This window comes from Parus major, chromosome 8 (genome assembly GCF_001522545.3).
Source record: "Parus major isolate Abel chromosome 8, Parus_major1.1, whole genome shotgun sequence".
In the NCBI taxonomy this organism is placed as follows: Eukaryota; Metazoa; Chordata; class Aves; order Passeriformes; family Paridae; genus Parus; species Parus major.
Genome location: NC_031777.1, coordinates 3,756,718 through 3,784,641, shown reverse-complemented (window position 1 = coordinate 3,784,641; position 27,924 = coordinate 3,756,718). Strand labels below are relative to the sequence as shown.

At 47.9% G+C, this 27,924-nt stretch overlaps 1 protein-coding gene and 1 long non-coding RNA gene across 2 annotated transcripts in view; one reads left to right on the top strand and one right to left on the bottom strand.

Annotated features, from left to right (window-relative positions):
• TNR (tenascin R) overlaps nucleotides 1–7,779 on the bottom strand; it is a 31,109-nt gene extending 23,330 nt beyond the window's left edge. Inside the window, exons 1-5 of the mRNA XM_015635741.2 lie at nucleotides 7,225–7,779; nucleotides 4,164–4,640; nucleotides 3,457–3,720; nucleotides 2,667–2,782; nucleotides 152–302 (exon numbers count right to left, since the gene is read on the bottom strand). Coding sequence (XP_015491227.1) covers nucleotides 152–302; nucleotides 2,667–2,782; nucleotides 3,457–3,720; nucleotides 4,164–4,640; nucleotides 7,225–7,720 — 1,504 coding nt within the window. The 5' untranslated portion in view covers nucleotides 7,721–7,779. The remainder of the gene's footprint in view (nucleotides 1–151; nucleotides 303–2,666; nucleotides 2,783–3,456; nucleotides 3,721–4,163; nucleotides 4,641–7,224) is intronic.
• Nucleotides 7,780–20,490: 12,711 nt separating this feature from the next.
• Nucleotides 20,491–24,580, top strand: LOC117244801. The gene is made up of 3 exons (XR_004498569.1): nucleotides 20,491–21,037; nucleotides 23,373–23,510; nucleotides 23,800–24,580. It is a non-coding gene; the product is annotated as an uncharacterized LOC117244801 (long non-coding RNA).
• Nucleotides 24,581–27,924: the final 3,344 nt, after the last annotated feature.

Sequence of the window (27,924 nt, the reverse complement as noted above, 5' to 3'; positions counted from 1 at the left end):
ATGAAGAAGCTGTTGCTGCAATGTTTGGGCACCTGGGTGCCGTCAGTTTCATCCCTGCCCATGTGATGCCAACTGCTCTTCCTGATGGAACTTTATTTTTGGGACCAAGCCCTGGGCACTGTTGTGCTGCCCCCAGGTCAGGCTCACTCACGGGTTGAGACGCTGTCGGAGGTGGGAGGGCTTCTGGCTTGTTCCTTCAGGGCCACAACGGTGACAGTGTACTCTTCCCCTGGCTTCAGCCCCGTCTGGTTGAAGGTGGTGACGGTGCTGGGGAGCTGGGCAATCACACCACCCTCATTATTCTGTCAGGGAATGAAATAAGCATTAACCCTCACCCACCAACTGGTGTTTTGGGGGACATTGATGCATGGAGAGGAGGTGCCCCCCATCCTTCCACAGCCCGCTCTGCATCCTCAAATCACACTGTCACACCCCACCATGGAGGGAGACACCTGGGATGAAGTCACCCACCAAGCGTGGAGCACTCGTGTTGTTGGGCTGCAAAATCCTCCCCATTCCTCCTCCCTCCCCAGCTTCTGTACTTTGCCATTTGTGCCTCTGCTGTTCTCCAGAAGAGGGAAGATGATTACACTAAAGCCTTGGCTAGACTTGTTTTCCTGCTCTTCAGGTGCCAGGAGCCTTTTGTTGCTGATGTATAGGTATGAAGCTGTGAGGTCTTTATTTTGCCTTCCCCTCCTTTTTAACCATCTTTAGTACACTCATTTATGCCTTGTGGTTTTGCCCTGAAAAACTGTAAGGCTTTAAACAACTGCACATGTCACCTTTCCTGCCAGTGTTTGGACAAAGGATCTTTTCTTGCTGCTGTCTTCACTATTAACATGCTAAACAAATCTTTGCACATAACCCTCAATTCATATTCATCTCTTTTCTCATTAAACAGGAAATCTTCCATTTTAGCTATCAATTGCCATTTTACCTTTCTTAATTTTCTTTGCTAAATCTGTCTTCTCTTTGTCTTTTCCCCACCCCATCCCCACTGCAGGCAGCAGATGGGCAATCTTGCCTGACCCAGGTTTTGTGGGGGGTGAGAGCATCGTGGGCACCATGGAAGGAGAGTGGAAAGAGCTCTGCAGGAAGCTGCAAGCATCCTCGTTGGGCTGCTGAGGTCCAAATCAGCATCTTCTCACCCAGTTTTTGGGAAGACAGGGAGGTCAATTTTTCTCACCACAGTTGTGATGCTGCAGTTATAACTGTTGTTTTTAGCCTTTGGGAATGGGTTTTGGGTTTGGTTGAGGTGTGGCAATGTTTTGGCATGTACCCAAGCAAGCTTTGATTGCGGGGCAGTAAAGGACACAGCACCCTCTGCCTAATTTTAGGGGAAATGCTGATGATAGAGACTCAAGAGAGGACAATTTTGGCAGCTGATGGGCAGGAGCATGACTGTGACTTTATGTCCTGACTCATAGATTTCAGAACTTTTAAGCCCAGTGAGCTACATCCCTTCCCTTCCCAAGACCCTGCATCCAGGAACAACCATCCTTTCGCATCTTATCTGCCTTTAAATCCCAAAACTTAAGCTTAAAAACAGAAAAGAGAACCAATGGTTTACATTGATCTGCTCCAGGGGGATGCTGTTCACCTTAATTCCTGAGTAATAGTGAAATGTTTGGAAGAGCTATTTTTCCCTAACAAAAGCTTTTCTCTGATATTGCTATATTTTTCAGATTTAATCCTGAAGGATCACCTGATGGTGACTGAAAATTATCCCAGGATCTATACCTGCATTACCTGAGCTTTAACTTCTGACACAATTTGCACGTGGATGTAGCCAACACTGCATTAAGAATCTTCTAGAAACTCTTTGGAAATGAGAGAATCGAGTTATTTAAGGCAACTGGGCCCTTGCTTCTTGCTGTACAATGATACTTTATAGTTAAGAGTATTTAAAACTTTGGGGCCAAATTTTGCAGTTCTCCACTGCCCAGAGCTGCCTTTGATTCCAGTGAAGGTTTTGTACAAGTGAAAACATCATAATTGAGCCCTTAATCAGCATTTCTTTTATTGCTGGGGCTTGAATATTCTCATAAAGAGGCTCCAAATACAATTGAAGCTATACTTATGGCTAAATGGTGTAGAAATTATGAATATAGATTAAATACTTGATGTACAATTTTTGTTGCTGTGCACAGAAAACACGGGGTATTTAGGGCAACATTTTTATCCTTTCATCTTTTCTGGCATGATTTCTACCTGCTCGTCACTGCGATTAAAATTCCATGGCAGGAATTAAGTGTGCGTGTGACTCGGGGATGTTGAAGGTTGTTGTCTGAGAGCCAGCAGCTGCTTGCTTTGATCCAGGCTGCTTTGGGGACCTTAGTGTAGAGAGCAGGACAAGGAAGAGGAGGAGGAGGAGGAGAAAGAGTCATTGCAAAGGAGATGGAAAGAAAAAAGAGAGTGAACAACAAGAGGCATGGAAACTTTTTTTCCCATCACTGAATTTTTTGGGGGGATATTTCTTTGAGGACATGTATGTCTTGACACAAAAACTTATGGGGAATTGCAGGCTGGCAGTGTCTGGGGAGCCTGATGTGCAGCACACAAGTGGCAAACACAGGCTGAGTATTTTGGGAAGGGGGTAATTGGAAACTGATTTAGGATCCACTCACTGAGTGCTTTCAGCAATGCCGTGGGTGTGGCAGCAGTACCTTGGGAATGAAACTGATCTCCCAGCCGTCGAAGGGGAAGGAGAAGGGCTCCCACTGCACCTCTGCTGTCGTCTCTGTGATGGTCTTGAACTTCAGCCCCTGCGGTGTGGCGAGGTCTGGAAGGGAGCAGGGGGTGATGAACAGAGCAGGGTGGATGTGCACATGCTGTGGTACCCACCCTGCTCCCTGTGGGTATTTTGTTATCTGGGCAACAAAACCAGGGAAACTTCTGGTAACTGTCAGCAAAATTCCCTTTTCCCCGTTCTACGTGGATTGGAGGGAAAAGAAGGAAATGCCTGGACCTATGGACACTGAAGCATCCCACTGCACTATCGTGTGAACAGAGTGAATTATGGGGTTGCAGAGGGGTGTCTGGATAGTTTCTGTTTTTTCCCCTGCCCTCTGTATCCTTAGTCTCCAAGAAACCCTTCTGGAAGCTGGCATTGCAGCTTGATACTCCTGTTTTCCTCTGTGCATCACAGTCCCGGTCAGGACTGTGTTTCTCCTGATGCACAGCAGCATCTCCTCTTGCTGCACTATTCCCTGTATCATGGGGAGTCATCACGGGGAAATCATCCATTCAGGAGTGGGAGGAGAACCTGAGACTTCCATGTTATATTGTAGTATTTTCTCTGAGGAAAAAAATGTAATGTAACAAATATTTATTTATTTATTTATTTTTAAGGCTCAAGTTTCTGCTGCTAGAAGGTTTTTATGGAAAAAGCGAGCCAGCTTGAGCATCCCCCCAGGATACTTGGGTAACAAAGGACAAGTGCGGTGGGATACTTACTAGTCATCACCTTGGAGGTTACGGGGATGCTGAAGACGTCACTGATGACTGCATAGATGCTGACATTGTAGGCAACACCTGGCTCCAGATCCGCGATGGTGATGCTGCTCCAGTCCCCAGGCACCCTCTGCTGGAGCTGGGTGCCCCCTGGCACCGCGGGCTGGTACGAGACCACGTACTCGGTGGCTGCCCCGGGGCTGTCCCAAGCCAGCTCGATGGAGCTGTCGCTGATCCCTGTCACCCGCAGGTTTTCAGGAGGAGACACTGGTGGGAAGGGCAGAGGTACAGAGAGTGTCAGCATGTGCGTGGCTTATTCTTCCACTGCTGTGGGAGGCTGTGTAGGTCTGCTGCTGGGACAGGGGCTGGGGCTGGGGTTATGTGCTATCTGTGGTTGTCTGAACAGCTATAACAAGGTAAAGGCTCAGGAGAACCTGTTGCACTAAGGGTTTAGCTCCCATGTCGGGATGAACCTCACTGGCTTTTTACTCACCTCCCAGACTTTTGTCCATGGTGTCTTTGGGGACAGGGATAACAGGGAGGTAGCCACACAGTGGGGCCTCACTCAGTGTGTCCTAAGCGATGCGTGCTGCTGGGTACAGATTTCTCCCAGGCTTCACGGTACTCCTACGGGACTCTGGGCACCTTGAAACCCTTACTTGTGCACTCAAATCTGGCTCTCCTCACACATCCCCCCCACCCACCCCTACCTGCTGAGCAGTCCTGCCCATCAAAGCCTTCCTCGCAGACGCAGAGCCCATCCCGGCAGACCCCCCGGCCGCTGCAGGCGTTGGGGCAGTGCAGCCTTGCGCAGTCCTCGCCGGCGAAGCCCTCCTGGCACTCGCAGGTGCCGTTCACGCAGCGGCCCCGTCCCGAGCAGTCGCGGGGGCAGCGCAGCTGGGAGCAATCCTCCCCGGTGAAACCCTCCTCGCACACGCACTCGCCGTCCACGCAGAGCCCGCGGGAGCCGCAGCCGGCGGGGCAGCGGAGCTGCGAGCAGTCCTCGCCCCCGTAGTCGTTGTCGCAGATGCACTGGCCCTCCAGGCACACGCCGCGGCTGGAGCAGCCCCCGGGGCAGCGGGGCTCGGAGCAGTTGCTGCCTGCCCAGCCCTCCATGCACACGCAGCTGCACGACTCCAGGCTGAAATTCCCGTGGCCGCTGCACTGCGGGATGTAATCCAGCTGCCCTGCAAGGATGCAGGACCGAGGGTCAGAACCCACCGGGCGAGAGGTGGAAAAAGGTCAGTTTTGGTCTCACGTCAGCCCTCTGAAGGGCTGGAGAAGGGGGCAGGTGTGTGTGTGGGGATAGTCCTCCCTCTGAGTATGCCCAGCTCTGGCGAACTGATGCCTTTAGGGCTGAAAGGGGAAGAATTTGTGGTACGGGGTCGAGGTGGGGTTCGGGTGCATCTTTCCCTAGGGAGCTGTTGCTTCTGTAACCATGGGTGCCATCAGCCTTGTGGTGGTGCAGGTGCTCCCTTTGGTTTCTCTCCAGTTCAGCACTCAGTTGATAGGAACTTCCCTAGACCTCCTACTGGGAAAAAAACCTTCCCTGGCCAAACCCCCTGCATTAGCCATGACTCCTCTGGTCTCACATCTACCCACTTCTCCTTTTTATAGATAAGAGATCCCCATTTGCTTTCTCGCTCTCCTATAAAAAGTAGGTATGTACCCAAAGGCGTCATCTTCATCCCTATCCTGGTGAACCTGACAAAGACAGAACTGTTGGCTTTGGGCACATTGAGGTTGTGGAAAAGCAGGGACAGCACTTGGGCTCTGTGGCCAGCACCTCTAATGCCCCCTCTTTAGCTGGGAGCCTTGCACAGGATGCTCTGGGGTGAGGAGGGAGGATGGGGATGAAGGCACCAGTCACTGACACTAATGCTCCCAGTTTTGCCCTGAAACAGAGCCATTGCTCCAGCTAAGGATTTATCCTCAGCAGGATAACTTTTCCTTGCTGATTTTTACTGCTTTTCCTCATGTGAACCAAGGAAGAACAGAGACCATTTCTGTGCTTCCTCCAAACCATGGGAAACCTTTGCACCCCAAAGACCCCCCACCAAATCTCCAGCTACATTTTCCATCCTAGCTGACTTTTCTGAGCAGCTCTTCCAATGGGGAATGTAGCAGGTGCACATGTAAAAGCAGCTCAGTTACATGCTGTGCCAGACAGACCCATTTGGGTTACTTTGCAGGACAATTCCCATCCAAACTGCAAATACTGGGAATGCCAGTCAGGATCTCTTCAGATCTCAGCCTCTAGTTAAGTTATCAAAAGATGAGAGAGGATGCTTCTAAGTGTGCTGGAGGAAAGAGGCTTTCCTCAGGGAAATGCTTTGGGTGGTGGGGTAGGGATCCTGATCTCCTTTGCACTGCAGTGAATTGAAAGCAACTCTGGTAAAAATAAGTTGAATTACTCCAGTTTTAACTTGGCACATCTGTGATGGGAGTGAGGGCTCCACCAAGCAATGAATGTTTAATGGGACTGTCTGTGTATGTTGCAAGTAACCCAAATAAACCCATCAAGGTTTCAAATTAATTCCTTTAAAACAGGTTTTTCCCATAGCATTTCCTACGTGATTTTAACCCTCGCTTTGCACAGACTGGTGTTTCCTGTTTTCTCTTAGTTATTAATGCAGCAGATGAATGTGGCATTCTGAGGGATGTGGGCTGAAGCCATGGCTGGAAATGCATTGACTTCCACTGACCACAGGATAGATGCCAGCCCAAGCCACCCTGCTGTGTGTCCATCCTTGTTTCTCCCTCCCTGACCAACACACCTTTGGTGGAACTCTTGACCTGAGCATTGGTTTCACCTATTTCATTCTCATGTGTCCTACTCATAGAGGTGTTGGGGTACCACTGGAAAAAAATCACAGTATAGCTGCAAAACTTTAAAACAAAATGCAGGAAGTATTGGGGGTAAAAGGATTGTTTGTTTTTTTTTTTTTAATTTCTCATCCTTTCTGTTGCTGTTCTTGGTGTAAAAAACAGTTGTCCCCTGGAAAGATTTCCTGTGTGGTTCTCCTTGCTTAGTGTTTTCTTCCCTGCAGGGAGACCTGGTGCATTGAAGCCACAAGCAGGGCTGGGCTGCATTTGGGATGGATACCCTTTGAGACATCCCCTCTTCCTCAAGACAAGGAAAACTATCAATATGCTGGCTCCTGTACCATGGAAATGCAGCTGCTAGCCCAAACCTTCCTGACCCATCTCATTTCAGCTGAATGCTGCTTTCCTGACCCTGAGGGACATCTGAGGTGAAACGAGGGGCTGCCTTTATTGGAGTAACCCTAATGGGACCTCTTTGAGGTCTCCACAAGAGTACATCTTATTCAGATGAAATACCATGTTGATGGTTTTGTGCCTTTTTGTTTTTATAGGTTTTGTTTGCTTATTTCATGTAGCAGCTACATCTCTGCTCCCTGTCCCACTAGCAGTGGCAGATGTCTGAGTGTTGGAAGGACTGCAGAGTTGTGAGATCCGCCTGCTCACCCCTAACCAGCCGTAATTTCATCCCTAAAGGGGGGTTCAGCTCTCTTTCCATTATGGAGTTTTTGGAGTGGGCACTCAAGTGATCAAAGCCCTCACAGGGGTTTTCCTGGCTTAGAAGACTTAAGCTAAGTTTTTTTCACTAAAGCCACAGCCCCATCACAGGGAAACACTGTTTTTCCTCTGTCACCACTCTGAGTGGCATCATCAGGTTTTGTATTATTTCTCCTGCCTTTCACTCAAGCCCTCAGTCCCCAGCAAGAGCTAACAGGATGGCATTACTACCTGTGGCTGCATTTTCTTGGCAGCAATTGGAGGTGCATTGGTCCCGGAGGATGGAGACCTCCCTCTCCAGCATCTCAATCCTGCTCAGCAGCTCCTGCAGGGATGGGAGGGAGGTGGAGCACTTGCAGGCCTGCTTGGGCATGTTTATCCTGTGGGTGAAGGTGACCTGGCTCTCGCTGTCGGAGGTCTGCTCCGTGTACTCTGCCAGCCGGTCGTCTTCTGAACTCACCTCCTCGGCCGAAGACTTGAACATGGATGAGCAGCAGCTGTCCAGTGGGATGTTGATGTTGTAGATGTGGTGGAAGACCATGGGCTGCTCTTTGATAGGTGGGCTGCAGTTGGTGAGGCCACCTGCCTCATCCACCGCTGTCCTCTCAGCTGGCTCTGTTGTCATCTCCAGCCGGCACTCAAAAGGCTTGAGGACAGCGCCCAGCAGAAGCAAGTTGAAGCTGATGACCACATTCCTCAGGACCGGGTTTTCACCATCAGTCCCCATTTTCCTGGGAGAGGGAAGAGCCTTCCACACCAGTCTGGGTCAGCCGAGAGTTGGGAGGACCTGGGAACACAGAAGCAAAAGAGCATGGTTGGTGTTAGGCTTGAAACTCAGCAAAGAGAGGCAGTTATCTAGACACACATGGGGCTGACTTGACCCACATGCAGTCCTTCTGGCTTTGGTGGACCCTAAATCAACCCTGGATTGGGTTGGAAGACCTTGTCATAGCCCTTGAGCAGTGACAAAGACAGGTCCTTGTTGTTACTGCTTTTTTATTTAAGAAACAACTAATCTGGTACTATTAAAGCACCAAATACTCATCTCTGTGCCACTTACCACTTCTTACTTTGCCACCTTTTGCCAATGCCATAACCTTGAGCAATTGCTGTCTCTTGTTTCTAATGGCCCTCCTGCTCTGGAGCTCCTCTCCAGTTCCCTGGGGAACATCCCTGCCTCCCTCATTACCCTACTGCTGAATGAAAATATATCTGCTGGTTTCTCTCCAGCAACACCTGAAACTCCTTTGGTAGGCTCTCCTTTTTCCCCCTGATTTTAGGATAAGCAAGAAAAATGGAAATAGCCTTGCAATGGGGTGGTTCTGACCATGCTCACAGAAGACAGGCTCTGTAAGTGGCAATTTGGGGCTGCATTCTCAGACTCTGACTCCCTCAAGTCCTCCTCTGCCTTCTGGGCTCTCCGCTGGCTCCTGGGTGGCCCTGGCTGACCCACGGGGAGACTCCTTGTCCCTGCCTAATGGGGCAACCGTGACAGGGGAAGGCACAGGGACTAATGAACACCGGCTGCCTTTGATTGACTCGCTGGTGTTCAAATCCCAGCACCCCCTCCTTGGCCTCTCGCTTGGCTTTTTGTGTGTGCTCGGAGTGGAAGTAATTGTGGCCATGAGCCAGCTGCTCCGAGCTGGGCTAGTGCTTCAAAGGAAGACTCCTTGCAGGATTACAGGAGCAGCTTAGATACAGGGAAATGAAATCCTTCCTCTCCCCCTCTTCGGATCCAGCCTGCCTTAAGAGACATGTCAGAGCCTGTTTGTGAGCAGAACTGGATGGGGATAGAAGAGTTCCATGCAGGACTGAGGGAGTGGGAGATGGATGGGGAATAGAGGAGGGTGAGCAGATACACACGGCGATTGCTCGCTAATGACAGTGAGCAGGGTGATTGGGTAGTTAACGACTCTGTATCCCATAGACCGAAAGCCATTCATTTGCTGGTAGGAACTGCCAGGCTTATTGATCTCAATCTCTTTATCAGTACATTCATTACAGCTGCCCAGCTCTCAGTTCTGAGTGACAAGTCACAGCATTCCACTCTTGCCCCTTAGGTACGGTATGATGCTGTGGGGGTGTTGGCATCCATGGGGCACAGTGCTGCAGAGATTTCTCTTAATATCACTGGTTGGGCTCTTAGTTGTGAAATGCTGAAAAGTCACCACTGTTCAGGCTGACCCCGGCTCAAACCAGGCTGAATCCACATGGCAGGTGGATGCTCCTTGGTGTCCTCCAACCCAGAGCAAGCCAGACGTCTATATTAGTCCTCAACTTCTTCCCAGAGGCTTGGGCTGACAGCTCTGAAGCCCTGCCAAATTTGTGAATGCATTCCTGAGCTCTGTCATCGCCGTTCCCTGTCTGCTCCTGCTCTGTCTCCTGCTCCTTGTGTCAACAGTTTGCTTTTCCCTAAAGGACCCATCATGGTGAGCTCAGCCAGGCTGGGCTGGGAGAGCTCTGGGGCTGCATGAGCCATCTGACAGCTTGAGTCGTGTCTACCTGGGAAGAGGAGTTGCATGAACATTCCTCCTTTTCCTGTGCTCCTGGTGCTTCCCAGTCCAGCTCACACTGCAGTGACAGAACTGTTAAAAACCATTGACTGGGGGAACAGATCCAGGGCTGTATATCCCTCCACCCTCCTTCACAAGGAAAAGAAGCCAATTTCTGTGCCATTTAATGTGTGAAATTGGTTGCATTAGAGAAAATTTATCTAAGTTGCTATTAGGTTTTTGGTTTGGTTTGGTTTGGGGTTTTTATGTTGTTTTTTTTTTTTTTAATTATGCCTATGTTGTCCTCGGGTTCAGATAAAACTCCCAGCTGGTGGCCTTCTTGATGGCTTTGATCCCTTCATCCCTAGAGGTGGCCTTGGAAGACCTCCCATACAGGGCAGTGAAAGCAGCTTTGAGCCTGTTACTTTCCTGGTGTCTGGTGTCAGTGTACTTCACTTTCTGCTGGACTGGGACAATGCCTCTCCATCCCAGAGTGGTCTCTGTGTTACCAGGATAGGACAACTGATCTCCAATTGCCTCTGGCACAGCACAAGCTTGGGGCTGGTTCTATATTTTACCAGAACTAGTTACCTTTGGTTTATTTTGCTTTTTTTTTTTTTTCCTACAATCCCCCTGAAACATGGGTGTTTGAATTAAAGTTCAAATTAAAGAGTTATTACAGTTAATTATGAAGTTTGGCAGGCATTGAGCTTTTGGCTCCAAAGCATTTCAGCTTTGGGGAGCTGTGAAAGAATCAATCTGCTGCAATTTCTCTGTAGTGCTCAATAAAAAATACAGACAATATAAAACTGAGAAAAATATTTGAGGGTTTTGCCAAAGATATACCACAGCAAAGCCCTCTCTTTCCCTCCCCATCAGCCTCCTTCCATCCAGGATTTGTGCCTTATGGGCCAGCAAAGGAAGAAATATAAAACCCCTATTAAATCCAGAGTGCATCCACCCTAATTATATATTTTCAGTTATTTTTACATTTTGCTGATGGGCTGTATCTGTGTGAGCAGCTTTGTGAGAACGTATGCAAAAGGGAACCTGTGTGTGTGGATGCTCAGAGCAGCTGTGCTGAGAAAGTCATTAATGATGTAGCAGTGGTTTGTGGGGGTGGGGGAGACAGCATCTCCCCAAAATGCAGCACCAGATCTCCCAGCAGCATATGCAGCCCTTTTTTTATAACTTAGCAATGTGAACGTAGCAAATGCAAACTGGGCTTTTGCAGAGTGGGTGCAGAGACATCAGATCTGCACAGTGAATATGCTGCCAGGAGTTTTGTCTGTGGCATTTTGTGGGGATAGTTTAATGGATGGTCCAACAATATTTCTATTTTCATGACAGTTTTGATGAATTGCTTTGGTTAAAAAAAAAGTCAAATGTTGTCTGGGAAGATGCTTGAGAAAGGAAAATATTTATTTCTTCAGCCATATATTGTGTATTAAAATGTTTTTGAAGGCAGTAAAGATGAGAAAATGAAGTGATTTTTTTTTTCATTGAGAAACCTTTTAATCTACCCAGAGCATATAGAGATGGCTATGTGTGTGTATATATTTATGTACATTTATTGCATTCCCTTTTTCTGAACACCAGGTAAACTCCAAACCCTGCTGCTTGGTGCAGATGACCAACTGGAAAATCAGATCTATTTAGAGTTCAGGCCCATGCTCATCCTTGATGCTGACCAACAAACCATCAAGAAACAGAGTTTGCTGCCTGCTTCCTCAGCATGGCAGAAGCAAGCAGGCATTTGCTAACACCCAGCAGTCCCTGAACCGTGTGATCAGAGCTGTGATGTGTTCCCTGCTGGAGCACAACTGGCAGGAGCCAGACCTCTGTGATGGATTTGCTCCTACTGCTGTTAATGGTGGGAGTGACCCCAGGGTATGGTGAAGCAGGAAGCCTGTGGGTGTATCATTTGGACTTCTGTGTTGAAAAGTGTCTTGCAGGTTTTCCATAAGCCAAAACCCCCTGCTGATGGATGGTTTTCAAGGCTGCCAAAACCACCCTGGAGATAACCAAGTGCTTAGTGCAGATGGTGCCCGTTCCATGTTATGGCAAGATGCAGCCCATGCAGCTTTACTCTTGGCTTCATTGGGAAGGAAATTCAGCTCCATGGTATCCCTGCTTGGCTTCCCAGCCTTAGCCTTTTCACTCCAAGGTGATCACACAGCTGGAAAACTAACATGGATTGCATTGCAAGCTCTGAATCCCAGCTCTGGAGTTTTTTGGGATCTCCAAAGCGAGGCTGCAGTTACTCGCTGGTTTAGGGAAACTCATCATTCCCATCCATCAGCACCATTATTGCCTTGACATTGACATCTCTCCTGGGTGCCACGTCCTTCAGCCATGGCAGGTGAAGGTGTGTGCATGGCAAGGCACACATTGTCAAGCACTGGCACCCAGGGAAGTGGTGAATCACCATCCTTGGAGGGATTTTAATGAAACTTGTATATATGGCACCTGGGGGCATAGTTTTGTGGTGGGCTTGGCAGTGCCAAATTAATGGTTGGACCTTGATCTTGGAGGTCTTTTCTGACTCAAATGATTCTAGGATTCTCAGACCCTGTGGTGTGCGCCTTGTTTTTGCTTTGCTTTGTGATTCAGCAAGCAGCTCCTGTGATTTTCCTGTCCCACCGGAAAGAACTTGCATTGCAGCAGCTGCTAATGAAGAAATAGTGGAAATAATTGGGTCAGCTCCTCAGCAGCTGAAACTGCTGCAAATTTGGTGTCACAAGACTGGTCTGCACCAGTAGGATCCTCCTGAGCAGATGTAGAGTTGCAGCATGTCCTGCAGACCAATTCTCTCTGGCAGCTTTCTGAGGGAAAACAGCACTGGTGCCCAGTTATTATTGATCTACTGATATGTAATTTTTCTGCTTAAAAAGGTTTTCATTGCATTAATTCCATGGGGAGGTTGAAGGTCCTTGCTGCATGCAACAAAATGAAACCTCCCTGATCAATTCCTTCTGCACCCTCTGCTTTACTGCAATCCTTATCACCCTTCTAAACACAGGTTGTTGCAGGATTTTGGGGAAATTAAAGGAAGTGGAAAGCTTAGAGCAGCAAACCATCCACTGTAACAGTGGTTATTTGAAGTCCAGATCCTGTGGACTTACGGGGCTGAAGGTGAGGACCAACAAGGAAAACTGCACCATGCCAGAGAAACACAACTGTGTGTTTCCATTTCCATTCCATGCTGTCACCAAGCGGCTCTCAGGGAATGTTTTTCACCCTGCTGACATGTTTAAGCATGAAATACTTTGATGCTTTTATCAGTTTTCCCTAACTATATGCAGATGAAGAAATCTATAGTTCTCCCAACAGATTGCAAATTCTGCCAGTTTAAAAATTCATGCAATTCATGCACACCTCTGTCATTGCAACCTACATTATGTCTTGCTTTCATTACATATTCTTTTACTTAATTGCCTTGGAATATATTAATAGCCTCTATAAACTCCTACAGGAAAGCAAGCAGTAGCTTAGTGCAGAGGTTTTGGGGGGAATCTCCTTTAATTTTCACATTGTCAGGATCCAGCATCTCTGACTTCACCTCAGCAGTTGCCTCCTGCCTGCTCCCTTGCAAAGTCTGGGAATGACCGGGTTAAGTCTTAGTTTAGCGAGGGTGACAGCTCTAATCTGAGCCTATACCAGCATTTTGGTGCTGTCTTCATTTATATATATACATTTACAGGTACATTATCATCTCCCCATTCAAACCAACTGAGTTCAACCACACTCCACAAAACAATTCTTTCTCAGTGCAAAACTTGCTTCTGTGACTGGTTTGCAAAGGTGGGCACAACCTTTTACTGAAGACCAAGGTGGGTGCCCAATTCCATAATGAAAGCTGTTAGCAGTGAGCTTGGTCTGGCCACTGCCTGTCCCTCTTCACTGTTTCCAGCCCCAATGCTCTGTGGGCAATGCTGGGATGCAGCACAGGCTGCAAACTCATGGTGTGGCACAGAATGGCTCATGGTTAAAGGCTTTCCTCTATTCTCCAGCACCAATATAAAGACCTATAAACATCCATAGTGTGCAATGTCCTGCAGGAAGGGGACCCATTCCCCTCTGGGTCCATGTGTGACACCCTGGGTCCAGTGGTGCCTGAAATCCCAGCTCCTAATGGGAGTTGCTGCCTGCTAACACTGAGCTCTTCCATACCACCTTGTGAGGCTGGGCAACCACCTTGTGAGGCTGGGCATGTGTTTTGAGTTGTCTCAGGTAAGTATTTGGCAGCCTGGCCCTTTGAGCACTAAGATTTGATGTCTGTTGGAGATGGCCTCGGCTGCCCCGCTGCCAGGACAGCCCTGTCCTTCGGGACTTCCTGCCTGTGAAAAGTCCTCAAATCCTGCACTTCACACTATATATTTATTCACATGGAGCTGTGAAATAAATCCCCCCTCAGTAGGCCTGCACGTTGCAGAAGTGTTTATTTCATCCTTACGTGGTGTCTCTGGGAGTTAAAGGAGTTTTACAAGGGAGAACTGGGGACACAGGCTGGGATAGCTCCTGTTCTCACCAGCAACCCCATTTGCCCATAATGGTGCTTCTGGGGTCATCTCTCCTGCCCTGTGCCTGGGGAGAGTTTAACTTTCTGAAGCAAGATTTTAGGACAGACCTTTCAAGATGCTAGCCTTCAGTGCTAAATCTCTGCACTCTTTCCAAGCCCTGTGATGGCCATTGTCCCTGCCCCAGCAGCTCCTGGAGCTCCACTGGAGATGCTCTGAAGCTGTAAATGAGAAATTAACTGCAATTACGGAGCATCACAGGGCATAAATATCCTCTAAATCCTCTTTAATTACATGGTAGCACTTAATTACATGGCAACAAGAATGTAAGCACAAAAATAAATATGATTTCAGTTTTATCTTCAGCAGAGGCACTGGTAATTAATTTTGGAGGGTAATGCAGGACCTGCATGATGTGAACTCCACTAACACAGTTCTGCAAAGGTGCTGCTGCCCAGGAGAGACAAACCTCCCTTCTCCCTCTCCAACAGCCACGACTTTGTCACGTCTTCCCATTCCCCACTCAGTGTCATCACTCTGTCTGCATGTTGATGCACAGGCAGAGACTTGCATGTCAGGATAGGGCAGGACTGGTCAGTGTAGTATCCACTCATCCTCCTGCACGGAGAAAACCAGGCATGGTTCATTCATCCCACCTCAGTTCTGCTGTGAACTCACATCCCGTACCCAGCCATGGGGATTTGGATCACTCTCAGCCATGGGCACGGGGCTTTTTTCCCCATTTGCTCCCAGCATTCCTCTCGGATGCCGGCAGCGAGTCCTCGCGCTCATCTGGCTGGTGCTTGGCTGTCATGTTGCATTACAGCCTGCAAATCAATCCAGACCTCCTCGGGGCTTAGCTGAAGCGGATGCAAACCCGGCTTGGGATGCTCCTTTGCCAAAACGCTGCCACCCATTACCCCCAGCACAGATGGAGCATATGCCTCGATGAGGACAAAGGGGTGTGCAGTCAAGCACAAAGTCACGTTGAACAACTTGGATGCATCTTAACCTCTGTCACCCCATAGAACCACCCCAACCACATTTAAATGGAGAACACTGCTGCAGACCAGCAGAAGAAAATCCCTACTATTTCCCCAGGTTTTTTTAACCATAATTAGTGCATTGCAGCACATTCCCCTGGGAACTCGGTTTGCTTTCAGTAAAAGCAAACCCACCTGCTGAAGTCAAATAAGCAGAGTTTTTAACTTGCTCTTCAGTTTGCCAAGTCATTTATACCCTTACCCAGAGTCAGGGGGATGGAAAAGGAATGTTCATCTGGTGCATTTTGCATTAATTTTCCCTTCACATGCAATTTTACACCACAGAGAAGAAGAAGAGCTGATGTGATCAGAGTTGAGTATGCTGTGACTTTCCCCCACCTGCTTTATAAGCCCCATACTGGAAAAAATTCCAATTTTCCTTTCTTTTTAATGTATTACTCAAACTAAACAGCACGTTACAGCTGATTTACATGCACATGCAATCTGGCAGGAGCCAGCAGGGATCGTGCTGTTTGAACCTTCCAATAATTGATATTTTCTACTCGCCTTCCCATTGTAATTTCCCTGGAATGTAAAGAGCAGCAGCAGATACTTGTGGAACAGATCTGAGCCTGGAAAAAGCTGCCACAGTGGAGCTGTCTGGAGGGTGGTTTTCCTTGGGAAAAGCTTGTTCAAGACCCCTTTGGGGACCTGCAGGATTTTCTTAGGAGGGGGACAACCTTTGGTCAGTGACCACAAGGAGCCTGCAAAGATTTTCTATCATGTCCCATTGAAAAGACAATCAAAGAGAGCATGAGCAAGCTGAAGCAGAGAAATGAATCATAGTCCTGCTGCAGAGACTTTGTTTGATAAATAATGTATATGGAGTTTACAGTAATAAACACCTTCTTCCCACCCAGGCAGCTGGGCTAGGTTTGGATATATTCCTTCTCCCAGGCAGGGTGACAGACTCTGTTTTGTCAGGTAGGTTAATCTGGGGCTTTTCTCACCACTGGCCAGCCACATGTGAGGATATGGAGAGGAGGTGGCATTCCCAGACATGGCTTGAAGAAAGAAATACGCTGGGGGTGAACATTTGGGAGATGTCCTGAGGTTAATGCGTGCCATGGAAGTCTGGCTGAGAGGGGGTGTATGGCCCTGGGTCTGCACATGGGTACCAGCTGCCCCAACACCAGGATGCTGCACCCTGAACTGCCCCCCAGCCCAGTGCTGGAGAGGTGGCTTCCCCAACCCAGGACCAAGGCCCTCATCCCACCACTGAAATAATTTTTTTGTCTTCAAATATGCTTTCCAAAGAGTACCTGGAATCTCCCACAGGTCTCTTCAGGAAAGATGGGACCTTGGAGGTAACCAGGTAAATCATCTCTGGTTATCCCTGAGGAGTGCTGGAGCAAGGATTATCCTTTGTGGTCCCATGATGCTGGTATAACAACATGAGGTGAGGTGTTCCCATCACCTTCCCTGCCCAGTTTTCCTCCCCTTAGACTGGAACAGCCATCATGGTGGGACAATCCAAAATGCAGGCTGGCCCTTGTCCTTCCTCCTGTGACATCTCAAGACATGGAGATGGCAAAATGGGGGCTGCAAGTCGGTCTCTTCAGGAAGCAAAACAAAGGGAGAAATTTCCTCTTGCCTCTCTTGTTTTTAGGCTTCTGATGAATAGCAGGAGGGGATAGGGGAAGAGAGAGGACTGTGAGCACTCCTGAACCTCAGAGATCCCAGTGACTCAAAGATTCCCTAACCTGCAAGAGCCTGTCTGGCTTGAGGTAGCGAGAGGGGCTCACAGGTGCAGGACAGAGCTGATCTGGCCTTTTATGATGGGGTAGTGTACAATAAATCATGTTGTGGGTTTGCAGTCCAAACCCCAGATTTCCTTAGATTTTGTCTTCCTGCCAGCTGGGATGGTCCCCATGGACATGTTCGGATCTGAGGAGCTGGCTGGCACCTGCATGGAGCCTCTGGTGCCACTAGAAGAATATGAAACAGCTTTAATCAAGGCACACCAGAGAAAATACTCTCTAGTTATTTTTATAGCAGGCCTTGAAGTCTTCAACTGGAGTGATTTGGTTAAAAATAGATTTGTTTCTGTTGGACTTTGGCAGGAAACCTGGGCTACCATATTAATGAAGGTAAGTGGGAAAACCCATATCTCTCCCCATTTTACATCCCTGTGGAAGAACTGGAAATAGCCTCAGCACTTTTACTGCAGAGATAAAAAAGATCCTTGGGAGGGGAAAATCACTGTAGTCAATGTGGGCTTGCACCAGCTAAAGATTGGAGTTAGGTTAGGGTTTTACTGCCCTATCATAGGTAAGTGCCTCATCAAGGAGTGGATATAAATGCATAGCATAATTTCATGGAGCTGGTGTGGGACACAAGAGCTTGGAAGCCAGCCCACTGCTTTGCCATGTATTTTAAGCAAGAGCTTGGTTTTGCTCACTTTAGTTCCCCAACTAGTATTGTAAGTGTTGGGTACAGACTTAGTTCACAAGCAAACATTTAAAATCAATTTTTAAGGCTGTTTTAATGCTGAAGAACTCTGTGGAGATCTAAGACTTAGGATGAAGGAGACCTCTTACATCCTGTGACAGACAGTGATTTAAGTCCTTTCATGAAAAAAATTCAAAATACATCTTTGGATTGACTCCTCTGGTCCCCAGTGTCCCAGAGTTCTGGCTCAGCACTTTGCATTTCCCAGACTTTTATAATTTCTAAGCCAAAATTAACCAGTCAGTTGAAACACACTTTCTTGCCTGCCTTTGCTGTCCTTCACTTCTGATCAAAGCAATAGATAAATAATGACAAATAACATGCTGTGGCCATTTGAGTAGGGCTTGCTGAACTGAGAAATGAGATCTCTTGGGCAGCAACTGCAGCAGTGGAAACAGCCAAAAATATTTGCAGTGTTTGAGCGCAGCAATTTAAAATTGAGGAATTACTGGCTGCATCCTGTTCCTACAGAGGGTGAGGAGCAAATGCCCCTTGATGCCTGCCTGGAGTGGGACAGCCCTGTCAAATTAGGCAAACTCAACCTGTTAACTGAGGTGGACTTGGACTGTTCCTCACACAGACAGACCAAACAGGAGAGGGTTGGAAGGGATTTCATCCAGAGAGAGCTGGGCAAGCTCAAGGAGGGGGCCCATGGGAACCTCGTGAGGTTCAACAAGATCAGAGGCAAGGCCTTGCATCTGGGTTGGGGCAACCCCTGCTATCAACACAAGCTGAGGAAAGAAGGGATAGAGGACAACCCTGGGAAGTTCTTGGAAGTAATGGCAGATGAAAGGCTGGGCAGATGAAAGCTGACAGGCTGTTCACAGCCCAGAAAGCGACTCTCATCCTTGGGGGGTGGTGTGCACAGAGGGTCAAGGAGGTGATGCTGCCCCTCTACTCAAGATCCCACCCCTGGAGTGGACATCTGGCCCAGGTGTCCACAGCAGAGGAAAGAGAACCTGTTGGAGCAGATCCAGAGGAGGCCATGAAGAAGCTCTGAGGGCTGGAGCATCTCTGCTATGCAGACAGGTTGGGAGAGCTGGGGGTGTTCAACTTGGAGAAAAGAAGGCTCCAGGGAGACCTCAGAGCCCCTTCCATTGCTTAAAGGGGCTTGAAGAGAGCTGGAGAGGGACTTGGGACAAGAACCTGGAGTGACAGGATGAGGGGGATTGGCTTCAAAACTGCAAGAGCAGTTTCCTATGAAATATTGAAATAACAGCCTACAGAGCAGTACCATGAGCTGCTGGAAGTTTACTTCTGTGCTGCTGTCAGGGTCTAAAATAGTTCATACCTTAAACCCTTTATATATTATTATTGCCCATTATAGCAAAAACTGTGTAGAGAAACTACAACCACAGAAGTCCACCCCTCCTTGAGGATGCCTGACTGGAGCCTTGGACTGTGAGTTAAAGTGCCTAGATAAGATAAAGGGGGGACTCTGGTTCAGTCACCTCAGGTCTGGGGAGAAGTACCCAAGGCTGAGGGAAAAGAATGCATCCACAGGAAAGCCAGACACAGCAGAAAATCATCCCTGGCTGGGTTTGGGTGGGGCAGACCACAGCCCACAGAGGCCAGGCTTGCACAGGCTGCCCCCAGCCGAGGGGAGAGGAGGAGGAGGTTTCAGGTGTGTGGTGTAACACAAACCAGCCCAGCTGTGGAACCCCAACCCCTGAAAGGGTTATCCCCACATCCAGGGGACATTCACATGGGGGGAAGCTGAGGGGGTGTCAGAATCCATCAAAGACCCCCCAGAGTGCTCCCCAGACTCATTCCCAAGGCCTTGCACCACAGGACTGCACGGGATGCAAAGCGATGCCACAGACCCAGAGCAGGAGTGTGTCAAACTGCATCCCCCCAGGGAGGTACCTGGGCATTCCCACCTGGCCTGAGATATCCCAACCCATCGGGTTCTGGGCTTTCTGGGGGACCCTCAGCACCAGAACACCAGCAGGAGAGGATCACAGGGACACCAGTGGGATCCATGGAGGGGTCACATTTTCTTTATTCTGTCTCTGCTACTCTCTTTCTGTCCCCCCACCCTTTCCTACTTTTTTCTTTCCCTCTCTCTCTCTCTTTCATATTCACTATCAAATAAAATCCGTACTATTGACTTTGGCATATGGTCTCATTTGCACCTTAATTCAGGCAGAGGCATTTCTAAGAACTTTAAAAATTGGACCATAACAGCTGCCAGTCTAATTTTCTAGATAGGTATTTTAGAACTCTAAGTCCTCTTACTTGGATGGAACTTTCTATGTAGCACTTTTCTTTCTCAAAGTCCAAAATACTCTACTGAAATGCCCATGAGAAAGGAAAAGAGACCCCTCAGACACAGGCTTGGCTGGGAGGGTGACAGGGATGACTCCACTCCCCAAATTGTGGAAAAAAATTAGTTTTACAATCTGGCCAGAAATTTGTGTGGGTTCTCTTCCTCTCTTGGCTGGCCTTGACATGTCGAATGTGGGATTTAGCTGCTCTCTAGGAGATACAACTGAGCTGTGATGTCTCTGGTTCCTTGTCTTCTCTTAGAAGTAGAGTACGCAGAAAAAATGTTATTTCAATGCAAGCCTTGGCTGGAAGATCAATACAAGTCTGACATGCTTTTTTCCCCCCTCATATTCAGCTTTGTAGGGCTTGGGAAGCACGTGGAGGAAACTTTATTTTCATGCAGCATATGGACATGACAAGTTCTGTCTTTCATCACAAATTTCCTTCCCAACCACTGGGGCCAAAACCCTGTGGCCAGGGGCAGGCAGCAAGCCAGGACTGCCTTTACTCATCTCAGACCTCTTCTGCCCAAATAGATGGACACCCTAAAGCTAGAGCATGGTTGGTGTTTAGCTTCAGTGTCCTGGTGTGCCTCACAGAGGGTCTTTCACTTGTTAGTGCTCGTACCGTGCTGCAAGATGCTTCAACAGAAGATTTTCTGCTTGTAAATAATTTTAATAATTTTCATATATGATTTTTTTCCTGGCAGAGAATTAAGTCTGCTAGACACAGGCCTGCCTTGGCTGCTGTGGAGAAAGTAAAGAAACACCAAACATTGCTAATAGTTATTGTGAAATTCCACCTTCTTCTCCCTGTGCTTCTCCTTTCTAAAACTGCTGCAGGTCTGGCAGGTGAGATGGGTGATTAGAGGGGTGGTGTCAGCCACTGCTAATTACGCTGTGGATCAAATCCTTTAAGCCTGTGTGCTTCCACTAATGTCTGTGCTCATCTGTGTCAGCTGAGGTAGGTCAAGAGTGGAGGATTGTGTTGCAGGAGGGATTGGTGACGTGTTGGACAGGTAGGGTAAGAAGGAGAGGAAAAGGTTTGTTGGGTTTTTTGGGGGTTTTAGTGCTTTAAGAGGAATGTCTCAAGTTTGGTGTGGTGCCCATGGGAAGTTGTCTTTCGTATTTACTAGAGGACTTACTAGGAATGCCTCTGTCTTGTTCCAGTGTGTGCATTAGCATGCCATTCATGTGCTGCCTTCCTGGGAGTCACAGAGGAGGAAATGCATCAATCTTCTGTGGCCTGGGTCTTGTGCTCTGCAGATCAGGTGTGCTTCTTCTGTTGATTTTCTGCTGTCTCATTTTCTACAATGCTGTGCTGTCTTCTGTATCTCACATTTATATAAAATAGAAACATATATAGTCTCTGTTTTTTAGACATGTGGTCAACCCTTGATCTATGCAAAGCCAGGGCCATTGAAGGACATAGCAGTTAATCATAAAGACAGCCACGTGTTTGGAGAAGACTCAAATATTGTCTTTAAATCTTCACGCCCTGAGAAAAAATGACATTTAAAAACCAGCAGTCCAAAGCTTCTCACAGCTGGCTGTCAAACATGGATGGGGAAAAGCAGGGAGGGAAAATCTTATCACATCATTTGTCTGCCCTCTCCACGTTTCCCCATCAGTGGTTTTGAGGGATTTTGGTTCATGCCAGGACTTCATGGTGTGCCCAGCTGATGCTGGCCCTGAGCTGCTTGTGCAGCTCTGAGTGTGCCAGTGCCTGTCACTGGCTTTTCTATCCCTCCAGGGTGACCTGAGAGCCTTCCTATTTGCCCAAAAATGGGTGATTTGGAGCATACAGACATGGTGTTTGACATGGTCTAAGCAAAATTTAGAGGAACAGTTGGAGGCGGTTAAAAAGCTTTCTGCTCAAAGTCAGGAGGCACAAGAGGCAACAGTACTGTCCCCATCTAGGGGTGCTGGGGACATGGAAACTTCTGCCCTGGGCACAGAAAGAAAACATAATCCAGATGTTCCAGAGCTTTTTCTGGGTGTATTTCCTGGATTATTGCCCTGGGAAGTGATGAGTGTGGCTGTAAAAGATGGAAGTTGGATCTTGCTGCATCTGGATAAAGAGAAGCTGCTGGACACTGAGACACAGAACTGCTTCCCCTGAGCTGCCATGGTCACTCTCCCTCAACTGATTAAAAACTCAGTCAGAAACTCAACAAAACTCTGTTTATCCTTGCTGGAGATCATGTTTTGCATTTTTGCTATACTTAAACCATAGGATAATGCTCCTGTGCATGATTAAAATATGATAGAGCCCCCCTAAAGCACCTGCCTTTCCAAGGAGCTTAACTAATATTTATATTTTTTGGCAAGCACTCCAGTGACCACTGAATTCCCATGGAGTTCTTGAGTATGTGTGACCTGAGGCTTTGGTGGTGTGAAACAGTTCTGAAAAAGCCTGGAAACTGAATAATGGCTGAGATGCACAAAGGCTTTGGAGACATGGGAGAGATGAGGCTTGTTACCTATGAGTGCTTTATTGCTGGACCACAACCACAGGTGCACCCATGGTGGGCCCATCCAGCCTGTAGCAAACATGATTGTGGTCTCACCAGGCACTTCCTACCACAGGAAAATGCAAGTTTATGTTGAGATGAGTTTGAAAAGAAAAGGATTTTCTAGTCTAGGAAGCCCAAAATTTTAAAGTAAAAAGGGTTGGTGTTGATGGGATCCATTCATCCAAGAGTTGTGGTGGCTCTGCTGGGTGCACACTGCTCTAGCTGTCTACTTCAGGTCTGTAGTTATGTTCTGGTCAACACAGGATCATCACAGAATAGTTTGGGCTGAAAGAGGCCTTAAAGCATATCTAATCTAACCCTCCTGCTGTGGGGATGCTATGTAGCTTCCACTGCACCACGCTGCTCAGAGCCCTCTCCAACTTGGCCTTGGATGTTTCTAGGGATGGCACATCCACAGCTCCTCTGGGTGACCTGTGCCAGTGCCTCACCACCCTAATTGAGAAAAAACCCTTCTTTATATTTAGTCTATGATGGGTTGTTGGGTTTTTTTTTTGGTGGGTTGGGGGAATAGATGATGGAAACTTGCCTGCATTTCATGCCAGCCTTCCTTGAAACTTGAAAAGTTATTTTTTTTAAAATTGTTGTGACAGCAGGAACTTAAATAAAATCTTAAACAGCCATAAAACCATATCAGTTGGGAAAGTGCCTTCCTGGGGCTGGGAGAAAATACACTGGCTTCTGGAAGGGACCATCATGTACTGCCAAATGCATGGAAAAATGGGGCCTGGGACCAGGGAGCAAATCTGTGAGCTGCTCCAGCCCCTGGCTTCAGGCTGCCTGCTGGAGTATGGTGTTGGTGGGCAAAGGCAGATGGAGGCATATCAAATCAGCTCACAAACTTGTATGGAGTTAAACTTTGTACAGTTTTGGTTGAGAAACAGCCCTGAGGGGGCTTGAGAAGCTTGAGTTTATTTTAAAGGAAACCTCTCAAGCCATGTTTCAGTAGAACTTGTTTTCTAAGTAAACTTAAACTAGGGGGAGGGAGGAGAAATTAATGCAAAGCCAAATTTTGGTGAGTCTTGGCTTCCTGTTGCCAAATCTGGCTGAAGTGCTGATGCTAACAAAGCAGAGCAACCTTTGTGGAGAGCCAGATGCTGCCTGTGAGCTGAGCTTGCCAGGGGAGAATAAATCTCCCACCTACACCACTCCAGAGAGCGCGACCAAGCCTGCGAGGAGACAGCACCGGCACAAAACCTGAGGGATGCAGGTGAGGATTTACAGCTTGGTGATCACAGCCTTATGCACTGGAGCTTGGCTTGGCCTTTTGGATGTTTCATTTGCTTCATTTTATTTTTTCTCCCTAAAGATGAGGGAGGGAGATGGCATCCCCTCTGCTGTGGGAGGCAGCTGCTGCACACCCAGCACGCTCCAGAGCTGTACTTCCAACCTCCTGGGCTTTGCCATCTCCTCTCCCCTTAATCCCAGTGTCTCCTGGGGGGCTCTGGAACAGAGCTGAGGCTAACAATACTTTTTTTCCTTTCTAATTTTATTTTTAGATGCAGCCCTGAGGGTGCAATGTCAGGGCTGCTGGTGTTTGCCTGAAGGCTGACTCAGACTGAGCTGATGCCCAGGTGAAAGAGCTCATGTATCCACTTCAGGTGTTCATCTGCCATGGGAAATGATGTCCTGGGCTCATCAGTGGTGTTTGGAGAAGACAACCTCCTTCCCAGCAGTGCACACAGCACATCCTGGTGTTGACAGCTGCTCTGTGTATCTCTGCTTCTGCACCACGGGAGGAAAATCAGATTCCCTGAAGACAGGGCTGGCCAAGGGCAGCATGGAGGCCTCGACTGCACCAAAAGCAGCTTCTGTGGTGTCTCCACCCAGCTCCCATGCAGCACCTGCACCCCTGGCAGCACTGCTTGGGGCTGCAGGCCAGTCAGGGTAATGGCTGGGAGGATGTGGAGGTCTCTTTGCAGCACCTGTTCTATGTTTCAAAGTGAGCAGGCTGCCAAGGAGCATTGCTGGGAGTGGGGTATGTGTGTGAGTGACTGGGCTGGCTGCTCTGCTTTCTTCACACTGAGCAGCTCCAAGCCAGAGATGACAAACCCAAGAGCCAGGTGTCCCCCAGGATGTGCCACCATATTATTTATTAGGGACCCTGTGATGCTGCAGTAAATTTAAAGGCAGCCCCATCTCTGCAGGATGCCTCCCTTGTATCAGAGAACCCTCTTCCTCCTTCTCCTCCTAGGATTAAGTTAAGGGTGATGAGGATGAGATGGTTTTGCTCTCATTTTTGAAATGTTTACCAGTAAAGTTTTGCCCAGTTCTTTGTTACTGGCTCTTTTATAAAGCAGGATGTATCTCTCACTACTTGTACACCAAAGCAATGGCCATGAAAACCCCCTCTGTTTGTTTGTCTGGCAAACCCTGAACTGGAAACTGCACATTTGGGTTCAGCCCAAAGCTGGGTCCCAGCTCTTGACTGTGACATACTTGATTTTTATTCCAAACCAAATGACCAGGGATGCCAGGAGTGGAAAGTCCAACTCTCATATCCTAACTTAAACTAAAAAGGAAGAAGAAACCGTAACTTCAGGGAAATGTATATTGACTGTTATTTCCTGGCCTTTTTTTTACCCTTAAAAACAATAGAACTTAATAGAACATGGTTTTCCTGCTGGTTCTCGTGGATCTTACTCTATGAAAGGGCAAGAATAATTCTCCCTGCCCTAAGAAAACCTGCACTAGATGGTTAAAACCACGATTAGAAAGAGCTGTGAAGTCCTGCAGATTTCAGGGTAATTCCATTAGCTGCACTGCTATTGCATGCTGTAGGATTTTCCCATAGGGTATGGATTCTCAGGGAGCTTCAACCATGTACACCAACACACAGGCATCTACAAAAGCCAAAATAACATCATTTCTTCTCCTGAATAATGGGGATTTCACCTCCCTTTCTATTTTCTACTCTATTTCAGAAGCACCCTGAGGTTAGGCCCAGCTGTTAATGCCTTCATACATTTGGGTTTTCCACTATCCTGCCACAATTCGAGGTTGTCTAAGCCCTTGATGGCAGCAGGATGTGTCCCTGTGATGGAGGGGGAGGATGAAGGTGATGCCATCAGCAGCAGGAGCTGGTCCCATTGCTGCAGACACCCCAGTGCCTCTGGCTCCCAGCACAGCACCTCACACACAAGCCTTGCACCCAGATTTGCATTCCTGGCTTATCACAGAGCCTGGAAGGGCTTTGGCAGGTGCCTGGAGATTCTGAAGATACAAGATTGGGAACTTAGGGAGGAGCAGGTGGCAGAGAGCAACAGGAGAGTTCAGTTCTTACTCTTGGGGTTTCCCTTAGCCAGGAAGAAAATTCCAGCTCTGGATCTCCCCCTGGCAGCCAGCACCAGCTCAGACTAATTCTTTTTCTCACCAGCCCAGGCTTTTGTTCTTTGTCTCTATCTTGCCATCCCTAAAGGGAGTCCCTTAAAGGGATTGTGCCACTCATGTGCAGACTGGTGGGAGCCCTCAACCCTGGGTGTTTCTCAGTGTGGATAATATTGCTGCAGCACTCACAGACCGGCTGAGCAGAGAGCTCTGTGAGAAAGCAGTCTCCAAACAGCTTAAATGCTTTATTCTAGGGCTGTTGGACAAGCCATTGATCCATTCTAGCCGTGTCCTGGTGCCTTCCATGCACTACCATGGATTTTTCATCTTTTTTTTTCTGTGCTCTAGACTTTTTCCAAGTTTTTCTCCTACATCAGGCAGGGTAAGCAGCTCTTTTCCAAAATAACCAGCAAATATCCTGATCTATTTAAATCCTTGTACAAACTCCTGCTGATCTCCCTGGCCTTCCCTGTACTGGTGATAAGGGAGGTTTTTCTGGTACAAACCTCCCAAGTAACAGCATGTGAAAGCTGACTATTACAGTTTCTCTTCAAAGCTCCATTGCCTCCCGTGATTTCTATTACATGACAGTGCTCACAAAGTTTCCAACTTGTTATTTATCAGGGCTGGAGCCTCTGGTGATGACAAAAATGGGAGGTTTTTCTACAAACTTCCTCAGGCAGCCACAGCAGGTTAGTCATTAAGGGCTCTGTGCACAAGTTCATCCTGAAGTCGAGCAGAGCTTCACTTCCAATTTCCCCTCCTATCCTTCACCCTTGTTCTGTTTTCCCTTTGGGAGACCTGTTGTAGTGAATTTTTTTATTCCCCCCTGTATCTAGCAGAGTTTGATTTGGCAAGTGTCCAGGAGAGAAAGGACTTGCAATTGCTTTGTCCTTTGGTGATTTAGGTTATTGCGACTTCATGGTTTGCTGTTGGGAAAGCGATTAAGAGAAAAAAGTCCCATCTGTGACTGAAAATGGACTTTTAGTGATAAAAAATGTCCCTGGGTTATCTCTGAGGCTGCTGCAATCTCCAGCATTCTTCTTTTTCCATTTTTTTCCTCACCCTTAATATTTTTTTCTGTTAAGTCTTCTATTTATTTCCCAGGTCCTTTACATTTGAAGGATATTTCTTCTCCCTTTCTGCTTGGACGTGTGCAGATGGTACTTTAGGCCAATTAAATGTTGTGTGCTGGAAACAGGGGCAGAATTCAAATGTTTTGGAGAGCTCTGGGTAAAATATGCTGAGAGGTGGCTGATGGAGACAGGCTGAGTTGGGAACCAGCAGAACCAGAGACATTTGATATTTATGGGGTGTCCTGTTGGTGAGGATGGTCAGGATCACCTCAGTAGGAAAAACTAACCTGGTCCTGCTGACAGGCTGGCAAAGTGAGGAGTCACTTATCCACAGGAGGACAGAAGAAATGCCAACAGGTGGCAGGAAAAAAATGTGGTGGTGAGGTCAGAAAAGGGAGGAGAAACAAGATAGCAGGGTGACATCTGTACATGTGGCTGTGCATTGGCAAAATAAAAAGGCTGATGTAGACAGTACCTTGCTCAGACCAGGGCTTAAATAGCATTACAGGGATTTGGTAGGATGAACAGAAGTTGCTGGGGAAGAGCAAGTAAGGAATGAAGGAAAGCAGCGTGCCAAGAACGGGGCGTGTTTGTCCTGTAGCAAGGGCTTGGGAACAGGCAGCTTCAGTGTGGGCAACTTAAAAGGGGTGAGGCTGGAGGGACAGACCTGTGTGAGTTAAAAGGAGGAGGTGGGTGGATGTGAGTGGCTCTTAAAACCCAGAGGACCTCCAGCTTGGTGGTAAATGGCATCTTAAACTCCACGGTGAGTGATACAGCAGGACAGAGCTGCTGGGTTCCCTGGGTGTGTCAGTGCAACATCTCTCTAATGCTAACCAGGACTACTGGAAAAGCTGCTATTTTGAGCTTGATTTGGGGTAATAGAGCAGAACTGGCTGAAAGTTCTGAGTGCAAGGTGATTTTGGGAAATAAGTCATGAAATGGTGGAGCCAAGAATGCCGAAAGAAAGGGAGTGGAAACAGCAGAATAAGGATAATGGGCTGCAAAAATCTCCGAGGATCAGGCAGCAACCCCTGGGAAGGTAACCCAAGGGCCTAAGGAGCACAGGGAAGTTGGAAATTACTTAAAATGACTGCGTTAGGGACACCACAACCCATCCCAAGGAACAAGAGGAAGCTGATGCAGGGACTTGATGGACCTCAGACACAGAGAAGAGCTGCAGAAAAGCAGACCTGATGCCAGAGACCTGGCATCACATGGAGC